Source organism: Pseudoliparis swirei, chromosome 6, assembly GCF_029220125.1.
Source record: "Pseudoliparis swirei isolate HS2019 ecotype Mariana Trench chromosome 6, NWPU_hadal_v1, whole genome shotgun sequence".
Lineage (NCBI taxonomy): Eukaryota > Metazoa > Chordata > Actinopteri > Perciformes > Liparidae > Pseudoliparis > Pseudoliparis swirei.
Window position 1 is genome coordinate 20,002,094 of NC_079393.1, and position 13,685 is coordinate 20,015,778.

Here is a 13,685-nt window from a genome sequence, read left to right on the forward strand (position 1 = left end):
GGGCGTCGCTCTTCCCGTTTAGTCGAGTCCACTCGACAACAGCCGAGTTGTCTTTGAGCGGAACTCCTTGCAGGATGGCTTCAGCCATCGCCAACTTTGTCACCAAGACCCTGTGCGACCACCAGGGGAGTTTGAACTTCAAGCGGCTGAAGGAGGAGATCAGAAAGTATTTCACTGTCGCGGACGCGGTCCTGCGGGGCGTCCTGTTCGACGACGCTAAGGTAGCCATCCAGGGAGGCCGGCAGGAGGCCGCCGGGGGAGCACTGCTCAGCCCGGACAGTCTGCTGGTGGCGAAGACCAGCCTGCGGGTCTGCCAGAAGAAACCCGGAGAGTGTGCGCAGTGCGACGGGTTACACCTGTGCAGGCATTACGTGTGCGGAGTCTGCACTTTCGGGTGAGTAGCGCGTGTGAGTGCGAGTTGTATGTAACAATGGAGAAAGTAGTTAACGTTTAAAGGCTTTAGTTCCTGATTAACGTGAGAGCTCTGTCCCCTGGACTATCAGGGCGTGCACTCCTCTCCGTTTGGTGGCCACTTGTATGTCTATAGTCTTGTTTGTTTTACTGAACTTCCCTACACGCCACACATTTGAAGAAAGATGTCAATACAAGCAGGAAGTGGTGACGTGTATTGAGATATTTATTTTGGAAAGGCGTCACATGCGGGCCTCCTGCGCAGAACAACACACACTTAGACAAAGACTTCTCTGTAAGATTACAAAAAAAAAAAAAGCTTGGCTTTTATTAAGTGTTATTCCTTTATTGGACCAGCAGATGGCAGTAATGCACATCATATTATGACCCTGAATAACTCTAGAGTACTGTAAGTAAACAATTACAAAGCCGTGTGTAGATTGCTGCCTTAAGTTCATTTAACCCCTGATGGACTGATGTGATTTATAGCCCACATTTCACTACGGAAAGTTAAACATTCAATTTGTTCGAGGTTATTCAATCAGACTTTAGAGGCCTCCATATGTACATAGACCAAATGTAAAGATGTATTTGTTCAGTGATTAATTTTCATAAAAAACGTTCTACCTTTCAGATCCAAGTGTAAAAAGCCCCATAGTCTGTCTCAGCCACACAACGCAGGGATTTTAAAACAACATGGGCTTCACGATTTGACCGAGAAACAGCTGTTCCAGCTGCTACTGCAGAATGATCCTTCTCTGCTTCCTGAGGTAGGTCGCACTGGTAACCGTGGGAGACAGAGGAGGACATTCACAACCTCTTGATACTGTGTAGAAAGAGATGCACATTTCTGAAGGAAGGGTCAAATAGATATGTACACCCCTCTAGGTCTGCCAACATTACAACAAGGGAAATGGTCAGCACGGCTCCTGCAAGTTCCCCGACTCGTGCACCAAGCTTCACGTCTGCCATCACCATTTCCATGGTGACTGCAAGTTTGGCCCGTCGTGTAAGAGATCCCACAGTGTTGACGCGCAAGACGAAAAGGTTCTCCGAGGAGTCAGTCAGGAGAACATTAAAAACCTTCTTGAGATCTACAGAAATAAATTCATCATCCTGGGTCAACATGAGAGACCAGCTGTTCCCGGTAAAGGCAAGGACTTTTTTTTTAATAGAAAATCTTTTAAACTTCATCCTAAGTTAGTGACAGTCTGCACAGTAGATTTTTAAAGTGTGTGTGTGTCTTTCCTGCAGTGCTGCCAGAGGTGAGATCCCCGACTCAGCAGCTTTGCCCAAAAACACCTGGATCTGCAACTGGTCCCCCTTTACCAGCTAAACCCATAAGCGACGCTGACCGGAATGAAATCTGCCTCTTCTTCATTCGCAGACACTGCAGCTTCAACGGTAACTCTGGAGCCACGGCTGCAGTAACTTCTCAACACATCTGTAGATCTACGTGAATCATTGGTTTTATGTTTTGTTTCATTCACAGATAGGTGTGCCCGTGTCCATTGGCACCTGCCTTTCAGATGGCAGGTGATGGATGGTGATGGTGTGACCTGGAAAGACCTTCCCAAGATGGAAGACATTGAGAAAGCCTACTGCGAGCCGGGGAATGACACAAGCTCCACTGATCCGCTATCAGCCGCCATGGCGGTGCTCAGAGTCTTGTCTTTTCGAAGGTGCATGAATGAAGAAACGGACACTTCTCTTGCTTATGAAATTATTATAGAGCACGAGATGGTAGTTCAAGCGTTTTGGGGATGAGCGAATTGTTGGTTTACTTCTACTGCTTGCTTTCAGTTCTGAATCCGCCCCCTGCGTTGACTTCATGACAATGACACATGGAGGGTCTCCGGTGCGTCGCCTGTCCACTGTCTCCTCGATCTCGAAGCCCCCTCACTTCATTCTTACGACACAGTGGCTATGGTACTGGAAGGACGACAGCGGGATATGGCTGGAGTTTGGACAGGTCAGTCGGTCCCAATAATGCATCTCCGCGTCTTTGTTCTTACCCCGTTCACCTGTTTGAGTTAACGAGCACATGTTGACTTGCCGCCACTCTTTTTACTTATTGATTTCCCCCATTCCATTTCTGGCCCATCTTACCGTAAACGACTCGCTGTCGGCTCCGTGTACTTCTCCGTAGAGTGATGGCGGCGTACCAACCTCTGTTACTTCCAAAACTCTGGAGAACGTGTACCTGGCCGACAGAGACACAGAGATTCCTTTTGGCACTGGCAAGCATCAGTACGTCCTCGACCTAAAGGGTGCAGCGGGAACACAGCAGATGTTTCAGATGAATGTAAAATACAAGACCAAGCGAGAGGTCAGAAGGAGGCCCCGCTTCGTGTCTTCTCAGGATGTGGAGGTGAAGCTGAGCAGGTATTTGTATTATTTAGTTTTCCATGGAGATATGAAGATGCATTCTAACACTGCTGTTTTGGGGGTCTCTGTGTGTCAAGGGACTTCGCAACAAGTCAAACACTTCTTCTGTTTGTCTCCTCGTAGTGCATCGACACACGGGGCCAGTTCCTCCACAGCGGAAAGTTTCCCATCCCACTGGGACACAACTGCTCTACCGGATTTTGGATACAAGGTAAACAAAGCATGTGTTACTGTGTTCCTTTTCTCCCTGTTTCCCCAAAAGAAGTGTTTCAAATAGTTTTTTGCATGTGTTTTATTTTTTTAATTCAGTCTAAAATTTTCATTTATTTGTTGAATGATCAGTGAGGTTATAAAAAAAACAAAAAAAACATGCTTGTTTAAATATGTGCAATAGATGTATGTAAACATAGGAAAAAAACATTTCACTGGGAAAAAAGGGGAAAAACCTCAACAGAGGAGGATCCCTCTCCAGGATGGACTTAAGAATAGATGACATGTGTTCATGAATGTGACAGAATGAATGTGACAGAAATATATGAATGATGAGTCGTAGGCATGGACCATGATCCTGACCTCCACAATCCATGAAACAGAAGGAGGAAGAGAGGAGGGGGCGCACGGTCTGTGTCGCTCTGTCCATTCACCTCACAGTTGCGTATTGATCTGACAAGAAGACACGCTTATCAACTCGATTACTATTGATCAAAACAGAACGAGGGTTCGGCTGTAGCCTAATTGAAACATACTATTGAGAACATATTCGCTGACATGCACGTGATGAACACAGTTTTTTTCCCTTTTTTTTTTTTCATCGCAGACTTTTTTTTGCCTAGGCGCTCGGGATTTGTCATAGGCGTTCGGGAAAACAGCTTAGGCGCGCGCCCACATTTTCTCTATGCAGGAAAAACCCTGGGAGGCCAGGCTAGGGGTTGGATGCAGGGGCAAGGGGTCAGGACCAGCTTCAGACCCAGCCAGGTCCAATGGACCCTATGAGAGGCACAAAGACTCCGGGGAGGAAGCAGAGTTAGTAGTGTGCAATGGAGAGATGTAAATTCATCCAAAAGGAGAGAGAGAAGAGAAGAGAGGAGCTCAGTGTAACCTGAAACGTCCCCCAGCTGCTTAATTTAGCGTTGTTGAATTTCCCAGATTACATTTTTGTGTCAACTTTCTGTTGTTTTTTTTCAACCTTTTTGTTTCACACTCTCTCACTTGACCTTTCAAAGTCCTCCAGGGCCAAACGACTCCCTCTGCCATTGTCTGCACCACACTCTACCTACTATTTCAGTTGTTTTCTCATTTTGAACATGAACTCGTGCATTAATGCCCCGTGTATCTGCACCGTGCTCTTGTCTTTCAGCTCGTACCTCTCCCTACTTCGGCGATTGAGTACAAAAGGATTGAGAAGCTGTTTAAGCTCACCATGCCCAAGAGTAGACTGAACAGCATCCAGAGGGTCCAGAACCCCTCTCTGTGGAAAGTCTTCCAGTGGTAAATCCAGATGGGCCTTTTGGGCTTGAAGCCACTAACAATATGTTATAACACCGCTGAATGCATAAACAAGGTGAAAGGTGTCGCCGCTCTCGTCGCGTTGAACCTGCCGCCAACTATCCCCCGACTCCTCGGCTTACGAGTGAGTTTAAGCTCATTGATTTTCTGGCCCGCAACTTTACGTTTGGGTTCTCTCAGCGTTCTCGTGGGCATCGGCGTGCTCTAAAAGCTCCGAAGCAGCAGACAGACGGTTGCAGCGTTTAGCAGCTCTCGAGATATTGTTTCTCAGGAGTTGGCAGACCAAGAACAGAGCTTACAGATATGCAATCACTCAACAAAACTAAGAACTAATGAATGATGTGCATGTCCTCACATTCCTGTTTCCTGCATTGCGTGTTCAGGCAGAAAGAGCAGATGAAGGAGAGGAACGGAGCGACGTCTGGGAATGAGGATTACTTGTTCCACGGGACAGACGAGTCCCTGATTGAGGCCATCTGTGAGCAGAACTTTGACTGGAGGATGTGTGGAGTCCATGGCACGTTATATGGCAAAGGTAGCACCCAGTCCTATGATGAATACACAAATGTCTTTTCCACTAATGAACCGTCTTATTCCAGGTGCATTCGGCTTTTAGATCCTGATAAAATCGGCGTATTCCCGCAGAACCGAGCCCCTCCCACTCGCTGTGCGCCCGTGTTAACGCAGTCTCTCTTATTTTTAGGGAGTTACTTTGCCAGAGACGCTTCCTACTCGGACATATACGCCGAGTCCGAATCCCTGAACAAGATCATGTTTGTGGCTCTGGTCCTGGTGGGGGAGTTCACCAAGGGGATCAGCAGCGATGTCCGGCCCCCCCCAAAAGGAAACGGCAAAACCCTCTACGACAGTTGTGTGGACAGCGAGAGCAACCCCAGCATCTATGTTGTCTTTGAGAAACAACAGATCTATCCAGAGTATCTCATCGACTACTCATGAGTTACAATGCTGACTGTCAAACTTATTATGGGGTGCACTTCACTTTGACTGGGATTAGTGGCTTTTGTTTCTTTAGTTGAAGGACAAGTAGTCGTTTTATTTACTGATAATGTTATGTTATTATCTGAAGACTAGACGTGTAGAGGGGGTTACTTTGTGCGATTGTTAGTGTCTTGATCAATTTGTGAATTTATGCTTTTCCTTGGCCTAACCTTTGCTGCAGGTCATTAATGGAGTAAATAATAGTTAACGAGGGGCACAGATAATCTGGTGTTCAGATATGGAATGAACTGGTTGTAATATGTATATTACAGTGTATTACACTACTTGTTGAATATCAGCTGAGCAAAATCACAGATTAAACTATTCCATCTGCCCACTGAGGAAACTGCAGAGGACCCAAATAAAAACAATAATAACATATATATAGTCCAAATTAATTACTGTTGGGTCTCAAGAGCAGGACTGGAAAACAAATAAAAAATATCATATTTGGTAACAATAGCTAAGTATTTCCCCCTAGCATGTAACACTAGGGACATTGAGTAAATGTAAGTTTCTGTTCAAATTATACTGTATTTGTTTGTTAAAATGCTATAAATAAAGTAGAGAAGAAAAACATCAATTAACAGGTGACTTTTTACTGGTATTGAATAACAATAGAACAGAGAAATCTCATCAGCACACGTTTAGTTCCACACAAGTGACCTTTGACCCATTGTAAGTGCAGATCCTTCAAACAGGCACATTTTAATCACAGCTGGTGAAATATACATTTTTCATTAGATACATTTGAATTAACCATCAGTAAATCACTCTTAATGTATAAATTAACAATTACAATTAGTGCAGGGATGCAATTCAATACAAGCCTCTCAGAGTAAAGTAAGACGTATCCCCCTGCCTGATGAATAGCTATGTGTGTGTGTTGGAGTTGGACAGCGACACACCACCTGGACGACACTCACTGGAAGAAATAGAGCGGTAGACTTCTACGTTACATTTGTTAGCGTTTTATTCAGAAATCAGGATACAAGTGGACATCATGCATGGACCCCCCTCAGCTGGGACCAGTGGCCCCAGCGCTGGAGAGAAGACGCCGGTTCAGAGTGTGCAGCCATTTTAAATAGCCGAAAGGAACAGTTCTGATTCGTCAGGAGATAAGGGGGTGGGGTTTTCTCATTGGCTCTTGTCCCTCTGATTCCGCCGTTGTCGCTCCTTCATTGGTTCTTCTCGTCTGCCAATGAGTGCATATGTTGTGAAAAAGAGTGTGGGAAGAAAGATGGAATTCACATGTAGCTTCCTTTGTCTGAGCTGGGGAGTTTCCTAAGATAGTCTTATCTCTTCCGAGGTGGGATGCGCTGGAGGTCATTTGTCAAAAGGGGCCCTTCACGTGTGTGTGTGTGTGTCAGTGAGTAGCCTCAAGTGTCTAAAAGGAGAATAATGGCCACATCTGGACCCTTCCTACGCTCTGAGAGTATAGAGAGCTCTTTGTATGTGATCACCTCCGGAATGTGTGGATGCGGAGGAGGGGGGCTCACAAAACCTCACCAAGTGTCACTGTTATCTTTCTTTAGATCAGTCAGGCACCAGAGTGCTCCGCTGGAGATTTTAACTTCCATTCAGTGTTTTCCATCTTACACATAATATTTATGCAAACAATACTAGGCTGTGCTAAGCTATAATATATATTCTTTACATGTGTGTGTGTCTCCTTGCTGTAGATGTTCTCCTTGAAGGAAAATGAATTGACGTCAAGAGAAACAGGATAAAATGCTTTTACTCCAACCTTTTGAGGTTGACTTAAGTTTTTACTGAGAAACTTTGGGCGAGTAAAGTCCACTTTCCTGTTTTGAGACTTGTGATAAACGCTGACTCATCAGGAATAAAAGACAACATGATGATTTCATATCACAAAACAACTTGTTTTCACTCTGAAATAGCAGCTTTCATCTGGGGAGATTATCAGACACATGACCTCACTGTGGCATCGTGAAACAGGAGGACGCCGTGGTGAAGATGGCAGCACCGTCAACAGACTGCCATTAAATAAAGGAATGTGCAAACCTTGAGGGTCAGGTGATAGATTTGATCGACAGTGAATGGATAATATGCTTCTCCCTAAATAACCTTTTCATGACACCTGCGCAAAATTTATTTAAAAAAAAAAATCAATATGGTTACAGGCACTGTAGTGGCCATGTGTGCAATAAATCAATCACAACTATAAATGGGGTTTTGTAATTGACGCAGCCAAAAGAAACTAATGTCGATTTCTGTTTTCCATTACTCTGATCATATATTTACTAAACAAACAAGCAAACAAACAGAAGGAACAAACAAAACTGTTGACACTGCCTCTCATGTGCTGGTAAAAAAAAACATAGAACACCCCAGTGCATGCTGGTCCTGTACCTATATAATCACAGGTGCCCACAGTGTTACACGATTAGTGAGACAATCAAAAAACTAAATATATTTAAACAATGAATGAAACTAAAACTATCATGTGAAAAAGCCATTCTAACTTGTCAAAATATCCAACCCAAATAAGCAATGATTAACAATATTACTTTTCAATAAAATAACTAAATACTAGTGTCAAATAGCTCCAACAGGCACAGTTGTATTCCTTTATTCACTCCTCTCTCTTTACTCTGGTCTCCTCATCCCTCCATTCTCCAGCTCGCTTGCCAAGAAGAAAAGCACAAGACGAGCACTTTGTTTGAGGCATATCGTTCCCTCCGAATCACGTTTAAAAAGGAACAGATCCTTAACAACATGGCCCCGCAGAAGGCTTCATCACTTCATAGGACTCGTCTTCGTCAGTTTCTACTTGTCTGGCGAAGAATTCTCGTGACCTTCTGTCGGGTCCCTACGTTGAATCTTCACAAATATGCCATTTTTAGGTCCTAGAGTGCTCGACGACTTCAACTCAAGAGGAACCTGCACAGAGGAAAGAACAATATACCCGTATTTTTTGCACTATAGGGCGCACTTAAAAGCCTTTAATTTTCTCAAAAAACGACAGTGCGCCTTATAATCCGAAGCGCCGTATATATGGATTAATTCTGGTTTTGCTTACTGACGTCTAAGAGATTTTGTGTGGTACAAGGCGCTCACGGCGCTAAGTCAAAATGTTTTAGTACGACTTTGGTAAACTACAAAGCCGCACCGCTTGCAGCATTACGGCTACCGTAGCCAGGAGCGTCGCGGAGTAATACATACTGTAGCGACCCTGGGTCAGGAACGCTACGAGACGTAGATGGCTTATAGGGTGTTTATTCAAGGAACATAGAACAAGCTACTGTTGGCCGTAGCCTACGCCAAAACGACAACAAACCGCCGTGAAACCTCAAAACCAGCTTCACGTCTGCTCCGGGTCATAGCTCCGCTCCGAACCCGCGGAACACAACACACACACACAACAACATCACTCGCTGTCCAATCACAGACACGCCTCACAGCTACCAGCTCGTGAGACGTTCACTTACATCCGGACATAACATTTCCCTCAGTCCGTTACAATACTGTGCTTCACCATAATATTACAGTGTGTGTATAAGGATCCCAAAATACAACAGAATAAGGTTGGTAGTTATTGTGAATACGCTCATTAACGTTTGAATAATGTTGAGAATTATTGTGAACGCGTTTAATAAAGTTTGATCGACTGACTTATCTGACTGTTTTTTTCCCGCTTAATGCGCCTTATAGTCCGGTGCGCTTTATATATGAAAAAAGATCGAAAATAGACCATTCATTGACAGTGCGCCTTATAATCTAGTGCGCCCTATAGTGCAAAAAATACGGTACATAAGATTTGGGGAATAATATTGGCAAGTAAATACCAGCCGAGATGGCAGTTATGCAATGTTAATGCAAAATAAAAAATGTACATTAAACTTGAAACCTACCTGTGTCAGTGACCAACATCACTACCTTGTTCACTCATTTACTACTTTTAATAGTGAGCAGTTAATTGCACTGAGGTGGATGAGGATGAAAGTAAAACTACAACCCGCAGGAACAAAAAAAACATTAACGGGATCTTTACATATCTTTGAAATGTGGCACATTAGTTGTTGGATTTTTCGTGGAAAGTAGATAACACATTAACCATTGCATTGCGACAATTCTTTAGGGCCCCTAATAGACATTTGAAACCCAGAATTGGAACACTCAAAATAAAATGGCTGACAGTGCACTATATAGTAAAGAGGGAAGGATTTTAGACGCATGAACTTCTTTGTCTATTGAGGTAGTCCCACATTTATAGTGAGTGAAATATCTACAAATAAAGTGCCATTTTTTGAAAATCAATATACAAAAACATTTATCCAAACCATATTCAGTGACCAATTAAAGCCTCACCGCCACCAATAACGGTGTTGGTTCAAATCTCAATTAACACTCTGCTGTGTGTATAACGCATACCTCTGCTGGTCATAAGGGTGCCCTCACAAATTATGTAGCTCAAGCTGTCCAAAAAGATTTTTTTTGTAATCAGGCATCAAATGTATATATTAAAATCCAGTCTACATGTTGGTCTTCCCAACAGTGCGACTAGTTATTCCTTCTCAAACGCACCTTTAAGTCCTCTAGACTTACTCAATGCTAAACCATTGCACCTAAAGCTGGTTGCTGCATTATTTTTCTGTTGGCAAAAACTAAAAAAAACATTTAAATTAGTGTGCAAATAAAATATTAAATCATACCAAATGTAAACTGAATTTAAACAAAATCTGAGCTGCAGCCCAACACGTCCGCTCAGTTTTGAGCCACAATGCATCAAAACATTACAAGTCTACTGTAAGGCATAAATAAAGTATAATAAATAGTACCGGGTATGTAAAAGCAACTTATTCCATATATATATATATGTAGGAGCGCGGGAATGAACGTATATATATATATATATATATATTCTTAATGGATTATGTTCATGTCGCCCTGTGGAAAAAGTAGACCAATAAAACAAGTTGGTTCTTAAGTTATATGAAATAACTCAATATGGTCATTAACCTGAAAGTAATTAAATTTAATAAGTGGTTAAATGAGAGATTTTAGTCATAAAAAAGAAGTAACTTGTTAAAGTTATCTAAATAAATAATAAGGGGGTGGGGTGGGGACATTGTGCTGCAACTACAGTGGTTAAGTGAGATGAGCATTTAAAAGAGAATGAATTCAAGCTGCTATATTTTTTAGTTCACGAGTTGCTAAATTGGAGAGTTTTTTTTATTATAAACAGGGGAATATAATTTCCACTATATACAGGTAAATCTACGTGTTAGCTACTTTAAAAAACAAACCCAAACATTCCTGTTGAAATATTTAACATGGATCTACTAGAGTAGTGGTTCTCAAATGGTGGCACGTGCACCCCTGAGGGTAAGTGAAGGCACTCCAGGGGGTACGTGAGATTTGTAAAACATATTTAAAATGAGCATCCATTCAAAAAATCATTTAAAAATAGAATATAAGTGTAAGTACATGAACAGAATTGTATATATTCTATATTAAATCAGACACTGATGGCACAGCGCTGTGTATTCAACCAAAAATGGCTGGTTAGGAGGTACTTGGCTGAAAAAATACTTCACGGGGCGTACATCACTGAAAAAAGGTTAGACCCAGTGTACTAGAGTGTTGGGGTGCTACATTCATAACCACGTATCAATAGAAGAGACCCACCCTGAACTACAGCATAAATCATTGGGTAATTTGTGGAAAAAAAGCTGTCTCTTAATACCTTGACTAGTTTTTTTGTCAAAATGGATCTTCTGTGTGTACGACTCATTCCTAAGACGCCAGTAGTGTGAGACAGATTGTCTTTCGTGTTTTAAAGTGTCCACCCACCTCGGTCTCGGAGCAGGCCACGATGATGAACTTGCGGAACAGACGCACGAGAGCCATTTTGATTTCCAGCTGAGCGAGCCTCATGCCCACGCAGTTACGGGGGCCGGCCCCGAACGGCAGGTAAACGAACGGATGCCGACCGGCCTTGGCCTCCGGCGTGAATCTGGTTTAAAAACAGGACAGAAGGGTCGGCTAGATAATCGATTACCTTCAGCACAGGACAGCGACTTAACTACCTTCACCACTCGACATGTGTGACAGAAGAAGGTCCCGCGGTGCTCAACACACCGACAGGCAACGCAATAAGTACACAGACACCAAGTCAAGCTGCTACAATGTACTGGTGACGTTAACGCCACGTCACTGAAGCAGCTAAAGTCTTATTGTTACCTTCGCATTGAAAATGCGGAAGGTTATGTTTTGATCGCCGTGTATTTGTATGTGTGCGTGTTATTAGCATAAGTCAAAAAGTATTAAACCGAAGAGCATGAAATTTGGTGGGATGATTGGTTATTATCCGGGGACCATTTGATTAGGATCGATCGGGTCAAAGGTCAAGGTCAAGGTCATGAAAAGGTTAAAATCTTCTTTTTACCATAGCGCGGTCAATTTATATCCATTTAATGCCAAAATGTTCATAATTCAATGCTCAATCTTGTGATATGCGAAGGTATGCGCTCTACCGAGTGCCCGTTCTAGTTTACATTTGTGGTTTTCCTACTGTGACATGTTATAACGCTTCTGTGAAAAAGGATTATATGAAATCATATCATATTTCTTTTTTTTGCGGCGATTTTTTGTTTTTTGAGCCGTTATAATATCTAGCATTAAATTATGCGACACAGTATTGAAAACAAATCAATACTTTAAATGGCTGTTTCTAAATGAGCCTCACCTGTGAGGTGGGAGGTCCTTTGTGATTTACTGAGTGTTCATTGGTTGTTTTTTCCGCAAAATGTTGACAGACAAACGGATTGACAAATCATGGTGAAGGGTTTCGTGTGATGAGTACTTTCCTTCTGCGCCAACGTACACCGGAAGTAAACAAAGTTGCGATTTGGACAAGTTCGGCGGGCTGGATTAAAAAGCCTAATGGGCCGGATATGGCCCGCGGGCCGTAGTTTGCCCATGTCTGGGCTAATCAGTGGCTAATCTCACACACACTCTTGTTTATCATACATTGTTGTGAACCACAAAACAGACCCAACGGTTTGTGCGCGCGTGTCTTTAAATGGAGAGATATCAGAGGAGAACCAGCTTCAGAGTTTCTCAGGTCACATTTAACCCACAAAAATAACAAACATATCGGCGCGTTGGGCTGAATCTTTCCTCGATTGATTCTACTATTTTGGTGATTTGATCATGTTTTTTTGACAGGGTTTAACAAATGCTTTTGTAGAAAATCCACTCAGTGTTTGGATCTTGTCTATCCTTCACCCAGGTTTCTCCCTCTATTTTTTTATTTATTTTTCTCCTGTCTCTCAAGTTATTCATTTATTTATTTCTCTCTCTGGTTCTCATGTCTGACTTTCCCCCTCTCTCTCATTTCTTGGGTTGTGATTCATATCTTTGAATATTGAGATGATAAAGTTTTGCTTATCTTTTCCAGTTATACGTACATTTCCACTAAATACATTTGTGCTTCAACACTTTCAGCAGGAAGTTTCCCTTTATGATATGTTCAGATGTTTAAGCTATTTTCAGCCTATCTCAGCTGTTGGCAGCTATTTTCAGCTATGTTCAGCTTCTTTTATTTTTCCCCCCAGCTAATTTCAGACATTTCCAGCTATTTCCAGACATTTTCATTTATTCATTTCATATTTCAGCTATTTTCAGACATTTTCAGCTATTTTCAAACATTTTCAGCAATTTAGCTTTTATTTTTCAGCTTCAAGCTTTCAGGTGTTAGCATTCCAACGCATTTTCAGCAGGAAATGCATTTTCTAGTTGGATTTGTAATCCTGTTTTTTGACTTGGAGCAAGATGACCTCATCGAAACGTGAACCAACGTGTTGCTCTTTATCTCTACTCTTTCCACAGGGCGACATGAACATAATCCATTAAGAATATATATATATATATATATATATGGAATAAGTTGCTTTTACATATATTTTTCTTTCCTCTGTGCAGGTTCCTCTTGAGTTGAAGTCGTCGAGCACTCTAGGACCTAAAAACGGCATATTTGTGAAAATTCAACGTAGGGACCCGACAGAAGGTCACGAGAATTCTTCGCCAGACAAGTAGAAACTGACGAAGACGAGTCCTATTAAGTGATGAAGCCTTCTGCGGGGCCATGTTGTTAAGGATCTGTTCCTTTTGAAACGTGATTCGGAGGGAACGATATGCCTCAAACAAAGTGCTCGTCTTGTGCTTTTCTTCTTGGCAAGCGAGCTGGAGAATGGAGGGATGAGGAGACCAGAGTAAAGTAACATTGTTAATCATTGCTTATTTGGGTTGGATATTTTGATAAGTTAGAATGGCTTTTTCACATGATAGTTTTAGTTGAATTCATTGTTTAAATATATTTAGTTTTTTGATTGTCTCACTAATCGTGTAACACT

At 42.4% G+C, this 13,685-nt stretch overlaps 1 protein-coding gene and 1 long non-coding RNA gene across 2 annotated transcripts; one reads left to right on the top strand and one right to left on the bottom strand.

Moving 5' to 3' along the window:
- Positions 1-3: 3 nt before the first annotated feature.
- On the top strand, positions 4-5,887 carry LOC130195403 (protein mono-ADP-ribosyltransferase PARP12-like). The gene is made up of 11 exons (XM_056416909.1): positions 4-394; positions 1,046-1,181; positions 1,300-1,564; positions 1,666-1,815; positions 1,904-2,093; positions 2,215-2,383; positions 2,561-2,796; positions 2,923-3,010; positions 4,157-4,287; positions 4,689-4,840; positions 5,009-5,887. Exons 1-11 carry the CDS (start codon positions 75-77, stop codon positions 5,260-5,262), a joined length of 2,091 nt encoding a protein of 696 aa, XP_056272884.1. The 5' UTR covers positions 4-74; the 3' UTR covers positions 5,263-5,887.
- On the bottom strand, positions 5,888-11,307 carry LOC130195408 (uncharacterized). Its single transcript, XR_008832054.1, has 2 exons — positions 11,122-11,307; positions 5,888-8,208 (listed from the first exon to the last, which is right to left on the bottom strand). It is a non-coding gene; the product is annotated as an uncharacterized LOC130195408 (long non-coding RNA).
- Positions 11,308-13,685: the final 2,378 nt, after the last annotated feature.